At 39.2% G+C, this 21,069-nt stretch overlaps 1 protein-coding gene across 8 annotated transcripts in view; it reads right to left on the bottom strand.

Annotated features, from left to right (window-relative positions):
* The window catches only part of LOC103499357 (phosphoinositide phosphatase SAC4), a 62,110-nt gene that overhangs the window by 12,068 nt on the left and 28,973 nt on the right, over positions 1-21,069 (bottom strand). For 6 of the 8 annotated variants that reach the window (XM_017047089.2, XM_051090842.1, XM_051090847.1 and 3 more), the window contains exons 11-12: positions 12,225-12,346; positions 3,329-3,442 (exon numbers count right to left, since the gene is read on the bottom strand). In XM_017047089.2, coding sequence (XP_016902578.2) covers positions 3,329-3,442; positions 12,225-12,346 — 236 coding nt within the window. The remainder of the gene's footprint in view (positions 1-3,328; positions 3,443-12,224; positions 12,347-21,069) is intronic. The other 2 variants (XM_051090845.1, XM_051090846.1) reach the window with 1 other exon arrangement.

The raw sequence follows: 21,069 nt of genomic DNA, 5'->3' as shown, positions 1-21,069 counted from the left end.
AAAAAAAGAAAAAAAAAAGGAAAAGAAAAAAACTGCTGCACGTGTACTATTGAAAAAGCAGCTCCAAATCTCGAACAAAATTCTGAAAGAAAGAAAGAAAGAAATACAAAGAAAAAGGCCAAACATGAAATCTCACTTTACAGAAAGCCACTATCTTGCTTCAACAATCCTTCCCTAACGCCCTGAGAAACACAGTACTCCCATTCAAATATTAAGATCAAATGTCTGAGGGACCACAAAACATGTCTACTTTCAGTGCTCAAGCCAAAACTAATCCACATTTCTCAACAAAGGACTTCAAATGATCTTGAATACCACATTGATGAGCTTGTGAGGGATTTCCAGCGGCTTGTTTCTCAAAAAAGAAATCTTCAACAATTGATCTTTCTTCTCATCTATAATTATCAAATCACCTTCCTCACTGCTCACACTAAATGGTGAGTTAAATTTGAAACAAGCTTATTTTTTGGATTATAAATGGAGAATTAAAATTTGAAACAAGCTAGGAGAACCTCTCAAGAACTTTACCTTTGAATTAGGTAAAGAAAAAACAGAGTATTTAAAATGCAGATGGATCGTGCTCCGAAGAACTGACCTGTTTGGAAAAGGATGGGCTTGAAAATGAATTCAAACTTAACACTTAATGGATCACTTCCGGCCTCTTCATCCTTCAAAACTTGATTTAATCTAACGATATCAACTGTGTTTGAAAAATCACAAACAGATAATTCCCCACTAACTTTACTTGGTGGAGTAACTGATGAAATATCACCAAAATTTAAGAAAATGTTTCCTCTCTTCTTGTCATTGATTTCTATTGTTGCTGAAATGAACTGACGTAGCCGAAGTAATCTCAAGGAGAAATCCCCCCAAGTATCCACCTTGCCTTATTAGAGTGTTCGAAGTGGAAAGTTGGTGTCATGGAAGAAATGAGAGCCCTGGAAAAGAACAAGACCTGGGATCTCTACACACTCCCTAAGGGACACAAGATTGTTGGATGCAAATGAGTGTTTACACTCAAGTATATAGTCATGGTACAATTGATAGACATAGGCTAGGCTACTTGCAAAAGGGTTCACTCAGACTTATGGGATTGACTATTCTAAGACTTTTTCTCCTATTGCAAATTTGAACACTATTAGAATTTTGTTGTCCGTTGCAACAAGTAAAGATTGGCCTTATATCAACTTGATGTTAAGAATGCATTCTTAAATAGAGATCTTAAAGAGGAAGTGTACATGAGTCCGCATCCAGAATTTGAAACTCAATTTAATAATCAGGTTTGCAAGCTTCGGAAGTCCTTATACGGGTTGAAACAATCACCAAGAGCGTGGTTTGACAGATTTTCCACTTTCATCAAGTCTTAGGGGTACAATCAGGGGCACTTCGATCAAACCTTGTTCACCAAAGTCTCCAAGGCAGGAAAAATTGCAGTATTGATTGTCTATGTTGATGACATTGTGCTATCAGGAGATGATACTGATGAGATCGTTCAACTAAAGAAGATGGAGTTTGAGTTTGAAATCAAGTACTTGAGAAATCTGAAGTTATTTCTCGAGATGGAGATTGATAGATCTAAAGAAGGTATCTCAGAGTCCCAAAGAAAGTACACCCTTGATTTATTAGCTGAGACAGGTATGCTAGGATGTCGTCCTGCTGACAAACTCATTAAGTTCAATGCTAAACTCAAAAAATCAGATAACAGAGTTCCTAATGATAAAGAAAAATATAAACGCCTAGTGGGAAAGTTTATTTACTTATCTCACACTAGGCTTGACATCTCCTATGTTGTGAGCATCGACAGTTAGTTCATGCAGGAACTCTATGAGGATCACATGGAAGCGGTTAATAAGATTTTGAGGTATTTAAAAGCAACTCCTAGGAAAGGTCTGAGATTTAGGAAGACTGATAGAAGTTGTGTTGAAGCTTATACTGATTCTAACTGGACAAGATCTATTGTTGATAGAAAGTCTACCTCAGGATACTGTAATTTTGTGTGAGGCAATCTTGTCACTTGGAGAAGTAAGAAGCTAGGAGTTGTGGCTAGAAGTAGGGCCGAAACCGAATACACGACTATGAGTTTGGGGATATGTGAGGAGATCTGGCTCCAAAAGATGTTGTCTAATCTTTGTCAAGACTATGAGGTGCCTATAAAGCTATTCTCCGATTAATAAGGCAACCATTAGCATTGCAAATAACCCGGTCTAACATTACAGGACTAAACATGTGGAGATTGATAGACCCTTTATCAAAGAGAAGCTTGACGATGGTAGAATTTTCATTCCTTACATACCCTCGAGCCAACAGATTGCTAATATCCTCAAAATGAGATTCCTCTGACAAAATTTTGACTTGTGTGTTAGCAAGTTGGGTCTTCATGACATTTACATCCCAACTTGAGGTGGAGTGTTAGAAATAATGGGCTTAAGTCATGTTGAAAGTCTATAGGTAGCTAAGATTTACTTTGCCCTAAATTTTTTTCTTTTAATTAGGCTCGTGTTGGCTTTAAATATTTCCCCTCTTTGTAGCTCTATTTTATCAAAAAATAATAAGAACAAAAATATCATGGTTTTTCTCCCGGTACTCGGCTTTCCACGTAATTCGTGTGTTTTTTGTCTCTACTTTCAATAGCAACATAGTATTTTTTGTACTGCATCCCAATGTTCCACTGTGGGTGAGGTCATAAGCTGACTTACAATGATTATTGAATAAGCTATGTTTAGACATGTTACTGTAAGGTAATTCAACTTCCTAACGAGTCTTCTATATCTATCAAGATATCTAAATGGTTCTCCATCTTTTAAAAGTTGTATACCAGACATCATTGGAGTACTGCATGGCTTGACTCTTAATTTTCCAGTCTCACATATTCTTGCGAATTTTTGTCCTTGGTGAGGTTCCACGTTTCTCTTTAGGCATCGACTTCAAAGATCTATTGTAATTACTCTTTAGGCAACATCTTACTTAGTTAACACCCGTTTCTTTAATGGGGTTTTTTTAGGTTTGATTTATGGTATGCACTTGTATTCTTTCATTTTAAAATAATGAAAATAGTTAAAACATATAGTTTAAAGGATAATTGTCTTAAATGACAAAACTACTGAAAATATTTACAATTATAGAAAAATTTCATAATTTATCAGCATACACTATGATACATCATCTATCATATCCTAATCTATATAATTAATAATTGAGTCAAAAACAAAATAGAGTGAACAAAGAAACAAGGAAACAAACAACCCATGATTTATTCAGGCAGCAGTTTTCAAAAAGAAAAAAAAGAAGTTCAAATTTATATCCGGCAATTTCTTGGTAGAAGATTTACCTTCCATCAACTTGCGCATGGATTCGCCCATTCCTCCCTACATTACAATGCTGATCTGAATCTATTTCCCAGAGTGCAGGCTTGTTCTTTTGTGGTTGAAAATGTCCCAGAAATCTGAGACGATTATAGTTAAAAATTTGACACAATATCCATGATATAATAAATAACATCCCCATATTTGTATTGGTCTGTTGTCTATACCCAAGAAGCATCTCCTCATTATCGTTTTCAATTAAAGATGCAATTAAGACAGTAATTTCACATAAAAATACTATTAGAAGCAATTATCCTAATCAATTTGCTCACCTTTTCTTATGCAGTGAGCAACTTTAATTTTATTTTATGTACTATGCAGTCACTTCTTCGGTCATTTATTCTTTGATCGATAAAACAAGAACGAATAATACAAAATAGAAAAATAAGCTAAGCATTTAGAGAATATTACTCAAATAGGAAATTTTAAGAATGAATTATAGATTGTTATTCAAATTTTGGTAGATTCTTTAAAGCCAAAGACTCGGTTGTTTTGGCCAAGATGAAATGGATTAGTATAGATGGAGCAACAATAGGAAAAAAGTAGAGTCATGGGCAGATTTAAAGGAGAGGACGTTTCAACATTTTAGAGACACTGGACAGAGGAGCAAGGCTAATCAGAATTACTCAAGATGAACCCTACAGAGATTATGTAAAAAAAATCTTAAACTATTCAGCCCCTCTTCCTAACATGGCTGAGAGTGTTCTTATGGATGCATTTGTAACTAAGTTAGAACCCTCCTTGCAAGCCGAAGTAGTTATTAGTCGGTACCCAAAGTAGTTGATTATCTATCTGGAATCTATATATATATACCATTTACCTTCTACTATCATTTTCCTTTCTACTCCTATATTGAAGTGTGTGTGTGATTGGTTTACTGTGCTCGGTTGTGTGTCTGTGGTGGCTGGATTATTGTGCTGTGTTGTGTGTCCTGTTGTGGCTGGTTGTGTGGTGTGCTGTTGTAACAGTGTCAAACCCCTTGGAATGTGGTAGTCCCTCCACAAAATCCATTGATATATCCTCCCAAATCCAGTTAGGAATAGGAAGGGGCTGTAGTAGTCCGGCCGGAGATAATGCTTGGACCTTATTCTGTTGGCACACATGACATTGCTCCACATATAACATAATATCATTCTTCATCCCTTCCCAAAACAACTCCGCCGCGATTCGTTTATAGGTACGTAATTGCCCCGAATGACCCCTGATGACCGAATCATGGAAGGTGTGTAAGATGGTAGGAATTAAACTCGATGTCTTAGGAATAACCAATCTGCCCTTATAAAACAACCTGCCTTGCCGAACTGTATAACGAGGAATACACTCGGGATCCACCACTAATTGGTCAAAGATTGCCTTTAGTTTGGCATCTTCTTGAACCTCCTTTTCAATCACTGCAATATCTAGTATGGATGGGACTGAAATCACGTTCAGCTGGGCCTCAATCAGAATGCGCGATAAAGCATCCGCCACTTTGTTTTCCAGTCCCGCTCTATAAAAGATCTCGAAGTCGAATCCCATTAATTTCATTAGCCATTTTCGAACACCCGGTGTCAGCTCCCTTTGTCCCAGAATATGCCTCAAGGCTTTCTGATCAGTGTACACCACAAAACGATGCCCCAACAAATAATGCCGCCATTGCTCCACTGCTAATACAATGGCCATTAGTTCTCTCTCATATACTAACTTCTCGCGTGCTGTTTCTGATAGTTTTTGACTAAAATAAGCAATCAGTCTCTTGTTTTGTGACAACACGGCCCCCACTCCGAACCCCGATGCATCAGTCTCTATCTCAAACGGCTGCTGGAAATCCGGTAAAGCCAAAATCGGCAGTGTAACCATGGCCTTCTTTAGTGTCTCAAATGCCATTGTAGCTTCCTTCGACCAATGGAAATTATTTTTTTTTGTTAACCGTGTGAGAGGTGTAGCAATGGCTCCATAATTTGCTATAAAACGTCGATAATATCCAGTCAGCCCCAAAAACCCTCTAAGCTCTCTTACGTTCGTCGGTAATGGCCATTCCAACATGGCTTTAATCTTCTCTTGATCTGCCTCTACTCCCTTGGCTGAGACCCAATGACCCAAGTATTCAATTCGATCTTTCGTGAATTGGCATTTCTTCCAGTTGGCAAAAAGGCAATGCTGACTCAAAAGACGGAATACCACCTTAAGATGCTCCAAATGAGTCTCCACATCATTGCTGTACACAAGTATATCGTCAAAAAATACCAAGCATAAACTTACGTAAATAAGGTCGAAAAACCTGATTCATAAGGGCTTGAAACGTTGCTGGTGCGTTGGTTAGACCAAACGACATGACTAGAAACTCGTAGTGGCCCTCGAGTGTTCAAAATGCTGTTTTCTTCACATTCTCATCACGTACCCGAATTTGATGATACCCGGATTTTAAATCTATTTTGGAGAAGATAATTGCTTCATTCAGCTCATCCAACAGCTCATCAATCATGGGAATTGGGAATTTATCGGGCACTGTCGCCCTATTCAACGCTCTATAATCAACGCAAAACCTCCATCCCCCGTCCTTCTTTTTTACTAGGATCACGGGACTGGAGAAGGGGCTAATGCTTGGCCGAATAATTCCCGACTCGAGCATCTCATTCACTAGTTTCTTAATTTCATTTTTCTGGGCATGTGGGTAACGGTACAACCTTACATTGATGGGGTCGGTCCCCTCCTTCAGTTGAATGTGGTGGTCAACCTGCCTCATCGGTGGTAATTCCGCTGGCATATTAAATATATCCGCAAATTCAAATTCGAGTTGTTCGAATTTCGGCCGTAACTCTTCTACCGATTCTTTAACTATTAGTTGTCTGTCCATTTTTTAGATGCCCATAGCTCTGAAATTTATGAGAAATCCTTGATCCTCTGGCTGCCAGTGCTTCACCAACATTTTCAGATATACTTCCATCCTAGTTAACGATGCCCTTTTAAGATTACCTTGGTGTCTCCGACCATGAACGTCATGGCTAATTCCTTCCAATCTACGGTCATTGCTCCTTGTTTTCGAAGCCACTTCATACCAAGGACCACGTCCAGATTACCCAATTCCAATGGCAGAAAATCATCCACTATTGTCAGCACCGGCAATCCCACTATGACCCCTTTGCGCATCCCTTTTCCTTACACCGCTTATCCGAAACCCATAATGACCCCGTAGTTGGTTGTTTCTGTTGTAGGTATATTTAGCTCTTCCACCAATTTCAAAGGGATGAAATTGTGAGTGGCCCCACAGTCTATCATGACCACAATCTCACGATCTTCCACCATACCTTTGATTTTAAATGTGCCCGGCGCCGTGAGACCTGCCACCGAATTCAGGGATAATTCCACGACGGGACTAACTTCTACCATGGCTTCCGCATTCTCTACATCTTCCATCTCCTCGTCGCAAGGTCGTCGGCTACCACATATAGTTGAAGCTCTTTATTTTTGCAGCAATGGCCTTTGCTAAATGGTTCATCACATCGGTAACACAACCCTTTATCTCTCCTTGCCTGCAACTTCGAGTCAGTCCATCGCTGAAAAGGTCGTTCGCGTCTATTTCCTCCTCCCATGGCTTTAGGTTGAAACGCGTTTGAATTATGTTGATGGGGGGAAATTTTTTCGGCTATTATGACCATTTTAGTGGTAGGGTTTTCCGAATTTTTTGGGGGTAAATTTCTGGGCTATTTTTGTCTCTTTCAGGTATGGGTTTGGACCGTTTTTAGCCACCTCAACTTTTTCCTCTGCTAGTTGGGCTGCCTCCATCATGTCTTCAAGGCCCACGACCCACATGGAAAACACCTCTGTCCTGATTCTTGGGTCCGGCCCATTTGTAAAAGTCCCCTCTAATACGTCTTCTGCCATCTCCGGCAATGGTGCCGCAAGTTCTTCAAACCGCTGCAAATATTCCTTCACCGTGCCTTCCTGTTTGATCGCTAGGAATCTCGCACACGACGTATCGTGCTCTCTGCTCCGAAACCGATGATACATTCTCTCCTTCAACTCTATCCATGATCTGAACCGTTTTCGATTTTCTGCCTACCTAAACTAGCTCAGGGCTTTTCCCTCCAAACTAACTACGGCGATCTTTAACTTCTCGCGTTCATTTAGGAGATGCATTTGGAAATAATGCTCTGCTTTATAGAACCAACCATCCGGGTCTTCCCCATTAAAAACGGGCATCTCCAGCTTTTTAAACTTTATTCGATCTTGTCCGGCCCCTGTTTTTGCGTTCAAAGACGTTTCTCCTTCTTCCACTTCCTCTTCGACATTCTTCAGTTCGGACCTTCCTCTTTCCCGTGCTCACCCCAGTCAGTTCCGAACCTCCTAGTAGTCGTTGACGATCCTCATACATCACTGTCAACATGGCGTGCATTTTCTTTACATTTTTCTCCAACAACAGCAGCCTCTGGACCTCTTGCTTAATCGCTTCAATCAGCTTCCGAAGCGGTTAAACGATCCTCTATCAGTTTTTGCGTCATCTTCTTCCACCTCCCCAGAGTGGCGACTAGCTCTGATACCAATGTTAAGCTTCAAAGTCCCTGTCACACATACAACAGCACACCACACAACCAGCCACAACAGGACACACAACACAGCACAATAATCCAGCCACCACAGACACACAACCCAACACAGTAAACCAATCACACACTCACTTCAATATAGGAGTAGAAAGGAAAATGATAGTAGAAGGTAAATGATATATATATATATATATATATATATATATATAGATTCCAGATAGATAATCAGCCATAAAAGAGTTCCAGCAATATCTCAGCCAAATAAGAGGGTTGCTCTCTCCCTAATGAACAAGGTTCATTCAAAATACCAAAATATTCCAATACCCAACCCTAGCCCAAAACATCCAAATATACATCCTCCTCCTGCTGCCACCACGTAATGCTAGGACCACTGGCAATCCTAACTACCATGTTGTCTATGCTGAAATACCTTTCTTACCCTTCTTACCCTTCTTACCCTTTCTTTGATAAACCTTGGTGATTTGAGGCCTAACACTTCTGAAGAATGTATGAGAGAAGCACAACTAGTAAATGATAGGAACGTAGCATTGAAACTGGCAGCAGAGGATCTGAACAATCAAGGACTTGGAGGAGCTATAAATCAAGCCTCAAACAAGATAGTGGGAGTTGGAAAAGGGAACACTAATAGAACAGATTTCCAGATGAAGCAAATATCTGGAAATTACACCAAAGGAGAGCCCTCTATAAAGAGACTATCTAATGTTGAATTAGAGCTCGGTTAAATAAGGGACTCTGTGTTAGATGTAATGAGAAGTATTCTCACGGTCACCGACGTAAAGTCAAGGAGAAGTGGGAACTCATGTTGTTTATTATGAATGAAGAAGAAGGGGAACGAGAAGGAAATGAAATAATAGAAGGAGAGGAAGATTAGTTGAACTGAGAAACCTTGAAGTCCCAACCAAGGCCGAGATTGAAATGAGAACGATCATGGGATTCTCCTCTAAAGGAACTATGAAACTCAGGGGAGTAGTGAAGGATAAGAAGATGTTAATACTGATTGACTATAGGGCCACCCACAATTTTATTCACCAATCCTTAATTGATGAGCTAGAACAAGCAATTGCAGAAGGAACTACCTTCGGAGTAACCATTGGAGATGGTTCAAACAGAAAAGGAAAAGAATTATGTCAAAGAGTGGAAGTGAAGCTACTTGAGCTAACCATCATTGCTGACTTCTTAATGGCTGAGTACCACGAGCCTTATGAAAATGCATTGGCCAACTTTAATTATGTCATTTAAGGTTGGAGACAAGAAAATCATATTGAGAGGGGACCCGTCGTTAATCAAGGCAGAATCCTCCCTCTAAACCACCAATAAAACTTGGGAAGAAGAAGATCAAGCTTCCTCTTAGAGTTCCAGAAATTTGAAGTGGAGAAGGAACCCAATTGGGAAGAGGAACAAGTAGAAAAAAGAGAATAAGAAGACCTTCCAATGATTAAGTTCCTCCTTAAACAGTACGAGGATCTTCCACCCAAGAGAGAGGTTGACCATTGCATCCTAACATTACCTCAGCAAAGACCTATCAATGTAAGGCCTTATAAATATGGCCACTTACAAAAGGGAGAAATTGAGAAGTTGGTGGAGTAAATGTTGCAAGCTGGAGTGATTTACCGAGCCATAGTCCCTATTCAAGTCCAGCTCTATTGGTGAAGAAAAAGGACGTTGGACGACGCTTTTATGTTGACTATAGAAAACTAAATCAAGCTACCATCTCGGATAAATTTGTAATCCCGATTATAGAAGAACTTCCAAATGAATTACAAGGGCGTCCATTTTTTCCAAACTAGACTTACACTCGATGTACCACCAAATCGGAATGAAAGAAGAGGATATTGAGAAAACTGCTTTTAGAATCAAAAGGGGCACTATGAATTCTTGGTGATGCCTTTGGGTTAACAAACACTCCAGCTACCTTCCAATCCCTAATGAACCAAGTATTTTGTCCTTTCTTAAGGCGTTTTGTACAAGTTTTCTTTGATGATATTCTGGTCTATAGCAAGAATGTGACTGAGCATGAGAAACATTTAGGGATGGTTTAGACCATTCTAAGGGACAAGCTATTTGCAAATAGAAAGAAATGTGTCATAGCACATTCAAGAATTCAGTACCTTGGCATTGGATCTTTAACAAGGGAGTGGAGGCAAATGGGAATAAGATCCAAGTCATGATGAATTTGCCCCAACCAAACGATGTGACAGGGATGAGGGGTTTCCTTGGTCTTATGGGCTACTTACAGAAGATTTTCTAAGGGGTATGGATAAATTGCGGCACCATTGGCCAAGCTTTTGTAAAGAAATACTTTTAAATAGGATGATGCAGCTACTGAAGCTTTTGAACAGACAGCCTTGATCTTAGTTCCTGTGTTAGCAATACCGGATTGGTCACATCCATCTGTGATTGAGACTGATGATTCAAGAAAAGGTTTAGGTGCAGCCTTATCTTAGATGGGCACCCTTTACTACTTTCTTCAGCCAAAAACTTTCTACCCAGGCTCGAACTAAATCAGTCTATGAAAGGGAATAAATGGTCGTGGTTCTAGCAGTACAAAAATGGAGACTAATTAAATAAGAAGTTCGAAAAGGTAAGTTCTCTCCCCTCTCTCCTCTCTCCTCTCTCCTCCCTCCTCCACCTTTCCCTCGATTTAGCCAAGCCTCTCTGACGAGCCCCTCAACATGGAAATTACCAGCTGCAAAGTTAATCAATCTCATTAATGTATTTGTAAAGAGAAAGAAGATTTCATCATTAAAGATGTGGAAGCTAACAAATCCATATCAATCTCCGAAGCTAAACTCCAATGGACTTTGCATACTATTTGTTATCTCCTCAATAATCCAGTAGACCATTTCTTCAAGAAAGATGGTGAAATTGACAGAGGACGAATGAAGATCTTCAAGTTCTAAGCCAACTCGGGGTGGATCCTCAGTTGTGACATTTTGCCTTATTCAGGAGGTCACTCAACCCTTAGAATCTGCTCAGGAGTCGATAGCTCCAAGTGCGGTTGAACTAGCATTCTCATTCACATAAGAAGAGGATAAAGCAGGGAACGAGGTTACCAGATTCTTACAATACATCGATACAGGAGTGTTGGATGTCGTCCTAGGGTAGCCTCAATTATTGCAATACGTTGTTGAAGCCCTTTCAGTTGTTGTTGAGCAATTCCTGAATAAGAAGAGGAAGCTTATACGTTAGGGTTGGAATGTGTCGAAGAATCACCAATCTCAAACATTGAGTGAATTTGAGGGTTCCTAACATCGAGATGATAACTAAGGTCAGTGGGTGGCAGGGCATACGAATTTGATTTGCAGAAGTGGTGGTGGTCGGTCGGAACTAGGTGAAAGCACATGAATCGGCACGTTGGCGACACTACAGGCCGTGGATGAAGACGAGGGTGGCACAATTAGGTCGGCAAGCAGTGCTTGGACTTCTGGCAGCGGCACGTGCAACGAGAAAATCTGCACAATTATGTTTCCCGACGTTTTCTAAAGGCAGCGGAACCATTCGTCCATGGCAGCGTTGATCGTTCAGGGTTTGTTCAATGTCTCGCTCTAATACCATATTGAAAGTAGAGACAAACAACAAACAAATTTACGTGGAAACCCGAGTACCAGGACAAAAACCACGATATTTTTCTTCTTATTATTTTCTGATAAATTACAAAGATACAATGATGGAGATTAAATAGAATACACTAGCATATAAGAAAAAAGGAAAAAAAATTATTTATGGAGAACTTTCCATAAATAACTTTTCCATAAATACCCTAAGGGTCAAGCTTACAAATGCTAACAACTATCCTCTCGGATCAAAAAGCACTCAAGTTCTTGTTAGAGCAAAGAGAGGTACAAACTCAGTTTCAAAAATGGCTCACCAAGTTGATTGGTTATGACTTCAAAATTCTGTACCAACCAGGGTTACGGAACAAGGCAGTTCATGCCCTATTGGAACAAACAGAAGAGGCAACCAAAAGAATTCTATGGTTGAGCATGATTAACATATATGCTCGAACTCGAGTGGAGTGTTATAATTCTATTATAGTGAATATACTTGTTATATTCTCCTTTTTTGGTTTCTTCTGCACTTTTCTTTTTTGGTCACCACTGAATCTTGTATATATAATTCTTGAGTGAATGCAATAAGATATTCTGATTATCTCTTAAACCTAAGTGTTTTACACAAATGATACACAATAATTCATAATTTAATCTACAACAAACAGTGATTGCTTGGGAGAAAAGATCTACAAGGATAAAATCCTTCTCTCTTGCGTGATCCTTATCCAATTTAAATATAGAAGAACGAATATAGGTAAGCTTACAAATTAATAGCATCTTGTTTCTCTGAATCCATGTAGGCATTGCTATAATATCTTTGAAGAGTTCTGAAGAATTCCTGAGACTGTGTTGCTGCTTTCCACTGTCCCCTTCTCTCGGAGAATATCTATTTGCCATCCAAGAAGCAGAAAACTTAGAAAGATGAGAAATGATACCTCTACAGTTTTGATAACGAGAACCATTCCTCGAGTCAAAAAGGAAAACCCCCTGATTCTTCAGAAGCATAGTGAGTCATGAATTCAACAAGGAACAATAAAACTGGTTAAATATAATTTCTATCTTACTAGAAAAAAAATATATAAAAAACCTCTTCACGAAATAGATCAAATCAATCATCTCATTGCACAATAGCTATCAAATTCACTTAAAAATCGAACATTTTCCTGAACAGTGAACAAGAATGAAATAGCACACGTTTCTGTAGGACGATACTGTTTTAACTGCACATTCCAAAGCATTTTTTGGGCTTTTACAATTTTCATAGCTTGTTTCATCTATTCTTAACGATTAAATTCCATTAGTATATTTCATTTTTTATGAAATACATATTCCCTATAAAATAATTTTTTTTTGTTATACTTATTTTCTTTGAAATGTTTGCCTCATCTAAAATTATCTTGCAAAAAACAAATAAAATTGTTAGAATTAGTGGGTTTAGCACATGAGGAGATTTTCCCTAAATATTCTTTCCTTTTTTATCTCTTTATACTTTTCTATTTATTCCCTCTTGTACCTATTGTATTATTATCAGAAAATAATAAAAAGAAAAATATCATGGTTTTTCTCCCGGTACTCGGGTTTCCACGTAAATTTGTGTGTTCTTTGTCTCTGCTTTCAATATGGTATCCGAGCAAGTGGTCTAGGAAGGTCCTATGTTCAAGCCCCTACATTGTCGTTTCTTCCCCAATTAAAATTGATTTCCACTTGTTGGGCCTTTCAAATATTCCAAGCCCACAAGTAAAGAGGAGTGTTGGTGATATATAATTAAATTTGCCTTTAACCACCCGCTTAAGCTTTTGGGTGAATTGGCAGTTTAAGTGTTTTCAAGCCCAATTCACCCAACCTTTTACTCTTATCCGTAGTGATATTTGGGGGCCATCCAAGGTCACTACCTCCTCCGGGAAACGATGGTTAGCGACCTTTATTGATGACCATACTCATCTTACTTGGGTTTTCATGATCTCCAAAAAATCCAAAGTTACCTCCACATTTTAGGACTTCTATCACATCATAGAAACGCAATTCAATACAAAGATTGCAATCCTGCGTAGTGATAATGATCGTGAGTTTCAAAACCATTCTCTTAATGAGTTCTTATCCTCTAAAGGAATTGTTCACCAAAGTTCCTATGCTTACACCCCTCAACAAAATGAGGTTGCTGAACGAAAAAATCGTCACCTTTTGGAAGTTGCTCGTTCCCTTATCTTGTCAACTTCTCTCCCTTCCTAGGGGTAATGCCATTCTCACTGCCGCTCATCTCATTAACTGCATGCCCTCACGTGTCCTTCACTTCCAGACACCGTTAGATTGCCTCAAAGAATCCTATCCCTCAACGCGTCTCATCCCTAATGTTCCCCTTCGGGTGTTCGGATGCAATGCCTATGTTTATAACCATGGTCCTAACCAAACTAAATTCACTTCTAGGACTCAGGATTGCGTGTTTGTTGGGTATCCTTTACACCAACGAGGCTATAAATGCTTCCACCCATCTTCATGTAAGTACTTTGTTATCATGGATGTGACCTTTATTGAAGATCGTCCTTTTTTCCCGTTAGCCTACTTCAGGAGGAGAGTGTGAGTGAAGAGTCTAACTATATGCTTCTTTTAGAGTCTACTTGTCCTATTGTGGTTACCTTACCTGATCCTAGCTCTTACAGTATACTCTTACCCACAAATCAAATTCCTTGGAAAACCTATTATAGGAGAAATCTCAGAAAGGGAGTTGAGTCTCCTGTTGTTCAGACGGCTCCAGTCCAGGATTCTGAACCAATAAAAGATCAAGGTATGACTGATTCCATTAACTCACATAATAATAACAGAATGAGTAAAAATGACAGGTCTAAGACGAATTCAACTGACTCACATACCAACAGTAAGGCAGATGAGAATGACAGGTCCGGAACAACTGTTTTGGAAGATATAGGTTAGCTGGGCAGTATTGATGGGGTCATTATCGACAGAGAGGATAAGATTGATGAGAACGAGGTTGTTGCTAAACATACTGAAAATGAAACTAAGTTAAAAACCATTCTGAAAATACTAGCAAGTATGGTCCTTCTCTTGATCTTCCTATTGCACTGAGAAAAGGTACTAGGTCCTGTACAAAGTACTCCATATCTAATTATGTGTCATACGAGAATCTCTCACCACAATTCAGAGCTTTTACTGCCAGCCTTGACTCTACCACAATATTGAAAAATAGTCACATTGCTTTAGAGTGTCCTAAATGGAAGAATGTTGTCATGAAAGAAATGAAAGCTCTTGAAAAGAATAAAACTTGGAGATTTGTGCTCTACCCATGGGACACAAGCCTGTGGGATGCCACTCTCATATATAAAGCAGATGGAACACTTAACAGACACAAGACAATGTTAGTTGCAAAAGAGTTTACTCAGTCCTACGGTGTAGATTATTCATAAACTTTTTCTCCCCTTGCTAAGTTGAATACTGATAGAGTCCTTCTTTCTGTTGTTGTAAACAAAGATTGGCCTCTATATCAGTTAGATGTTAAGAATGCTTTTTTGAATAGAGATCTAATAGAGGAGGTTTACATGAGCCTCCGTCTGGTTTTGAAGCCCAGTTTGGTTAGCAGGTTTATAAACTCCAGAAACCCTTATATGGTCTGAAAAAGTCACTCAAAGCATGGTTTGACAGATTCACTACTTTGTCAAGTCCCAAGGGTACAGTCAGAGACACTCTGATCATACTTTATTTATAAAAGTTTCCAAGACAGGAAAATTGCAGTTCTGATAGTTTATGTAGATGACATCGTTTTGTTTGGAGAAGATCAGGCAAAAATCAGTCAACTTAAGTAGAAAATGGGTAATGAAATTGAAATCAAGGACTTGGAAAATCTGAAATATTTCTTCGGAATAGAGGTGATCAGATCTAAAGAAGACATCTCCTTGTCTCAAAGAAAATACACTCTTGATTTGCTAACCGAGACAGGTATGTTGGGATGTCGTCCTGCTAACTCTCCTATTGAATTCAATTGTAAACAAGGAAACTCTGATGATCAAGTTCCAGTTGATAAAGAACAATATCAGCGCCTTGTGGGTAAATTGATTTACTTATCTCATACTCGTACTAATATTTCCTTTGTTGTGAGTGTTGTCATCTAGTTTATGCAGGCTCCTTAAGAGGAACACATGGAAGCTATCAAAAGAATCCTGATATACTTAAAAACGACACCTAGTCTCGGTTGATGTTTATAAAGACAGATAAGAAAACCATTGAGGCAAGATCTGTTGTTGATAGAAAGTCTACCTCCAGTTATTGTACCGTTGTTTGGGGCAATCTTGTAACTTGGAGGAGTAAGAAGCAAAGTGTTGGAGCCAGGAGCAGTGTTAAGGCCAAACATAGAGCTATGAGTTTGGGAATACGTGAGGAAATTTGGCTCTAGATAGTCATGTATGATCTTCATCAGGAATGTGAGACTCCATTGAAACTCTTTTGTGATAATAAAGCCGCTATTAGTATTGCTAACAACCCAGTTCAACATGATAGGACTAAACATGTTGAGATTGATCTGCATTTCACCAAAGAAAGACTTGACAGTGGGAACATATGCATTCCTTACATCCGTTCGACTCGATAGGTTGCTGATGTCCTCACCAAGGGGCTTCTCAGACCAAACTTTGACATTTGTGTTAGCAAGTTGAGCCTCATTGATAGTTACGTCCCAACTTGAGGGGGAGTGTTAGAATTAGTGGGATTAGCCCATTGGGAGATTTGCCCTAAATATTATTATTATTTTTTTTTTATCTCTTTGTACTTTTCTATTTATTCACTCTTGTACCTATTGTATTATTATCAGAAAATAATAAAAAGAAAGATATCATGGTTCTTCTCCCAGTATTCGGGTTTCCACGTAAATTTGTGTGTTTTTTGTCTCTACTTTCAATAAAAATCAATACAATAACGAATTCTATGCTAGAAAAATAAAAGCGCTCCAACACGATCAGAAGTATTGAAAAGATTCATCTTTGGACAGCATGAAGAGGATGCAGCGAGAAGGTGCTTCAAAAGAGCTGAGCACATTCGAAACTGACCAACCAAAGGAAGTGAAATACTTTTTTTTCTTTTAAAGGAAACAAGTCTCTTCACTAATAATAATGAGACTATTGCTCAAAGTACAAAAGGGTTATAACAAGCAGAGAGTAAAGAGCCAAAGGGATCAGGAGGCACACTGGGCATCTCAACTAGGTTGACGCCCCCTTAGTGCTCATATCCACATAAGCTACCAAAAATAATGAGTATCTTCCGGTTACCTGAATTAGCAGTGGTTGTAATAGGGGCACATGCTAATGATGAAAGAGATGCTTTCGACGAGTTTTGGTAATTTTGAGTTTATTAGACAAACCATGGATAGATAAAGCTCGCAATCGAACCAAATTAGACATCACCATGGATAGGTAATTTCTCACCCCACTTGGTTGTTTGATTTTCGCTTAGATCACTATCAGGTTACTGCTCGTTACTACCATACACTGAGCTAAAAGCATGGGGATGACTTTGTGTTGTAAGAGAAATTCCATACCGAGCACTACGTCAAAGTTACTCGTACGAACCACGACTAAGTAAACGTCTCCTCTCCATTCGCCTAATTTTAGGGATACTCTTTTTTATAGCCCAACAATTGGCAAGGCTTCGAAGTTCACAACTTTCATCTTGCTTGTGTCCTCAATTTTCAATTCTAATCGATGTGCTTCTTATTCAAAAATGAAGTTGGGAGTTGCACCTGAGTTTACCATGGTGCGCTTTGTTGTTTTGGAGTTTATGACTGCGTCAACAAACATGAGTCCTTTTTTCAAAAGCATCCTTTTGGTGAGATGCTTTCTTTTGGATTGTCGATAAGAATTTTAACGCACACATTCAAGGTGTGTCCCCTTCATCTTCCCTTTCCGCTTCTGTTTCTGCCTCTGAATCGTTAGAGCACTGTAAGGAGGCTTGTAAAGCTGTCAGCGAGCCTTGATGTGGGAATTTGACTACCTAATGGGGGCCTTTACACAAGAAGCAAGAAATGGGTTTTGTCTGATTCGAATTTGATGGGTGTGCTTGTCGAGGAGTGCTAAAGCTTGAGGTCTCTAGTTTCTTATCGTTTGTAAAGTTTCTTTGGGGATTAGCCTTTGAGATCCTATTCCCGGTGTTTAATGTAGTTGCATTCTTCTTTTGGGACCCTTAGTCGCCACTATAGTCAAACAGTCTCTCTGCAACAACAAGAGTAGATGCAAGATTTTGAACTTTCTGTTCATATAACTTAGTCCTGGCCCATGGCTTGAGCTCCTCTACAAAGCAGAATACCTTGTCTTTTTCCGACATGTCTCGAATGTCTAACATAACAGCGAAGAACTGTTCACATACTCTCAGATGCTTCCAGTGTGCTCGAGTTCCCGCAGTTTTCTTTAGATCTTCCCTCGTGTCAATGGTACGGGCTCTTTCTTTAGATCTTCCCACGTGCCAATGGTACATCGATCATTATGGACATCATTCACTTTCGACCTCCACCAGAGTTTTGCATCATCAGACAGATGCATGGAGGCTAACATCACCTTGGTTTCTTCAAAATTGGTTCCACTAACCTCAAAAGCCTTGGGTTCTGGGATCTTGAGCCTACTCGAAACATTACATACTTGATTCGAGGTCTGGTTCCCTACTGCTCGCAGCGTCAAATTTACTTGCATTTTCATCTCGACCATCTCGGCCTTGATTGTCTCGATCGTTGCTCTAAAGTCGTCTGACAGGTCACTAAACAACTTTAGCATTGTCTTTTAGGAACAGTCAAGCTCTTCGATACACTTTTCCATGTGCGCAATGGAGCTCGAAGAGCTACTCCCACATTCATAACTGCCTGCTTGGATGGTTTTGCGTTTCAACGAATCAACCCTCAGTGTCAGTTCACTTATGGGTAGCCCATCTACTTGGGCATTCAAGGCGTCTACTTCTCCAACTTTTTCTTCCAACCCCTCTAGCCGGGTCAGGAGAAATCTTACTTCGCCAGATCGATATGGCCGACAATGAAAAGCCAGACAAGTATGACATCCGACAATTCTCTCATATACAAGAATTGCTCCTCAATCTCCGTCAATCGCTCAGATTGCAACTTCGACAGTTGCTTAATAGTCGACATATTTGCGTTTCGCTCAGCCAAGGAGCTAACAAAGCTCTGATACCACTTGTCACAGTCGCAACTCTTCAAGCACAGGACAGACGATTGTGCGGCACTTGTTATAACTCGAAGAACAAGTTAGCCGTCTAAAATCCGAAAGTCGTGTACAAACTCGCGGTACGATATAGCCTCCCTTCACGTTTTGAGAGAAAATGGTTTTATAAAACGTGAGAGAAATTCATTGAAAACATCGTTAAAGAAATACTGTCAATTGCAAGGAAAGCTTAGATTGGTTGGAAATTCAACTACTATGTCTCCCATATAGCACATTTTAACAATTTTACCGTTGATAAGCTTGCATATGAAACTGCCGAAACATCATACTCTAGCTTGATGACAACTAAATGAAAGCAATAAGCTAAATTAAGTACAAAACATAAAAATAAGGTGGTTTGAGGATGTTTGGACATGCGGCCATAGGCAAACAATGCCTTGTACAAGTATACTCGTGACAACTAACACCTATGACCGATGCCCACGTGTGGGCATGCACATGGGCTATCGTGAGCATTAGACGTGGCACGCATAAGGGACCCGTGAGCTGTCCTCGAAAGGCACACACCAATGTCATGGGCGTGTTGTGGCCACCCGTGGGCTGTCTTGTGGCCACGTTAGGGCTCTCCTTGGCCTTGCTAAAGGAGCCGTGGGCACATTTTGACGCAAATTTGAGGGTGATTTTGGGGTCGTTTCATGGGACGTGACATTTTGCTACCTTGAAACCAAGTAAACCTATCTATTTTAGCAGATCAAGAATATACTTCCTTTGGTTGACAAGAATGACATTTTTGGATCTGGCAAACTCATGCCTAGGAAGTACTTTAAAGTTTCCAAATCTTTGATTTGAAAATCGTATGCTAATTTTTTCTTCACGAAAACCAGTCCCGTCTCATCACTGCCTACAAGAATGATATCATCAACATAAACAATCAAAACCACAACCTTGTCATTTCTTGTATATTTGTAGAATATTGTATGATTGTCTTGACTTTGACTGAATCCATAGCTCGTGACTGCTTTTTTGAAGCGTTCAAACCAAGATCTAGGAGGTTGTTTAAGACCATATAATGATCTCTTTAACTTGCACACTTTGTCAATCCCGAGACCTACATTAAAACCAGGTGGCAAGTCCATAAATACCTCTTCTTCTAATTCCCCATTGAGAAAGACATTCTTAACATCAAATTGATAAAGAGGCGTATCGAAGTTAACTGCAATAGACAGTGAAATTCTAATAGAATTGATTTTAGCAAATGGAGCAAATGTTTCTTGATAATCAACTCCATAGATCTGAGTAAGCCCCTTAGCAACCAATCTGGCCTTGTACCTTTCAACACTACCATCGGTTTTACATTTTACCGTGAACATCCACTTGCATCTCACTGTTTTCTTTTCTTTTGGTAGTTCAACTATGTACCATGTGAACATCCACTTGCATCTCACTGTTTTCTTTTCTTTTGGTAGTTCAACTATGTACCATGTGCAATTGTGTTTCAGTGCCTTCATCTGTTCCAACACTGCTAATTTCCAATTTAATTTATTCAAGGCCTCCAATAAATTCCTTAGAACAAACAGGTTGGTTATTTTTTATGTGAAGGCTTTATGACTGTAAGACAATTTTTCATAAGAAAGATAGTTTGTGTAATCAAGAATTCAGAGAAAAGTATATTTCTTATTCATTTAAAGTAAAAACAAAGTTACATAAACATAGAGAACAAAGAAACTTTAGACTGTATGTACAATTACGATAAAGGACGTATATTATAAATATATGTCATGACACTCTCCCTTGAGTTGAAGCAAATATGTTGATCATGTCCAGCTTGTTGCACAGATATCTTATCTTTGCTCCATTTACAGCTTTGATCAAAATATCTCCCAATTGTTCTCTAGTCTTCAAATATCTTATGGACACCAACCCATCGTGGATTTTCTCACGAATGAAGTGACAATCCACCTCAATATGTTTAGTTCGTTCATGAAATACTATATTAGATGCAATGTGAAGTGCAACTTGATTATCACACCATAATTTAGCTGACACTTTAATACTGAAACCTATCTCAGATAATAGTTGGTGAATCAATACTATTTTGCACACAGATTGTGTCATAATTCTATATTCTGACTCAGCACTCGAACGAGAAACCATATTTTGTTTCTTACTCTTCCATGATACCAAGTTTCCACCTACAAAGACACAATATCCAGAAGTCGATCTCCTATCCTCTTGAGATCCTGCCCAATCAACATCAGAAAAACATTCGACTCTCGTATGTCCATGATCTTTGTATAAGATCGCAAGTCTAGGAGCAGCTTTCAGATAACATAGAATATGCTCTACTACAGCCCGATGATCCACAATAGGGGAAGAGATGAACTGACTTACAACACTTACAAAATAAGCAATGTCTGATCGAGTCACTGTTAAGTAGTTCAACTTT

Source organism: Cucumis melo, chromosome 10 (genome assembly GCF_025177605.1).
Source record: "Cucumis melo cultivar AY chromosome 10, USDA_Cmelo_AY_1.0, whole genome shotgun sequence".
Taxonomy (NCBI): domain Eukaryota; kingdom Viridiplantae; phylum Streptophyta; class Magnoliopsida; order Cucurbitales; family Cucurbitaceae; genus Cucumis; species Cucumis melo.
Note: the sequence above shows the minus strand (reverse complement) of the source record. Positions and strands in the feature narration are given on the sequence as shown.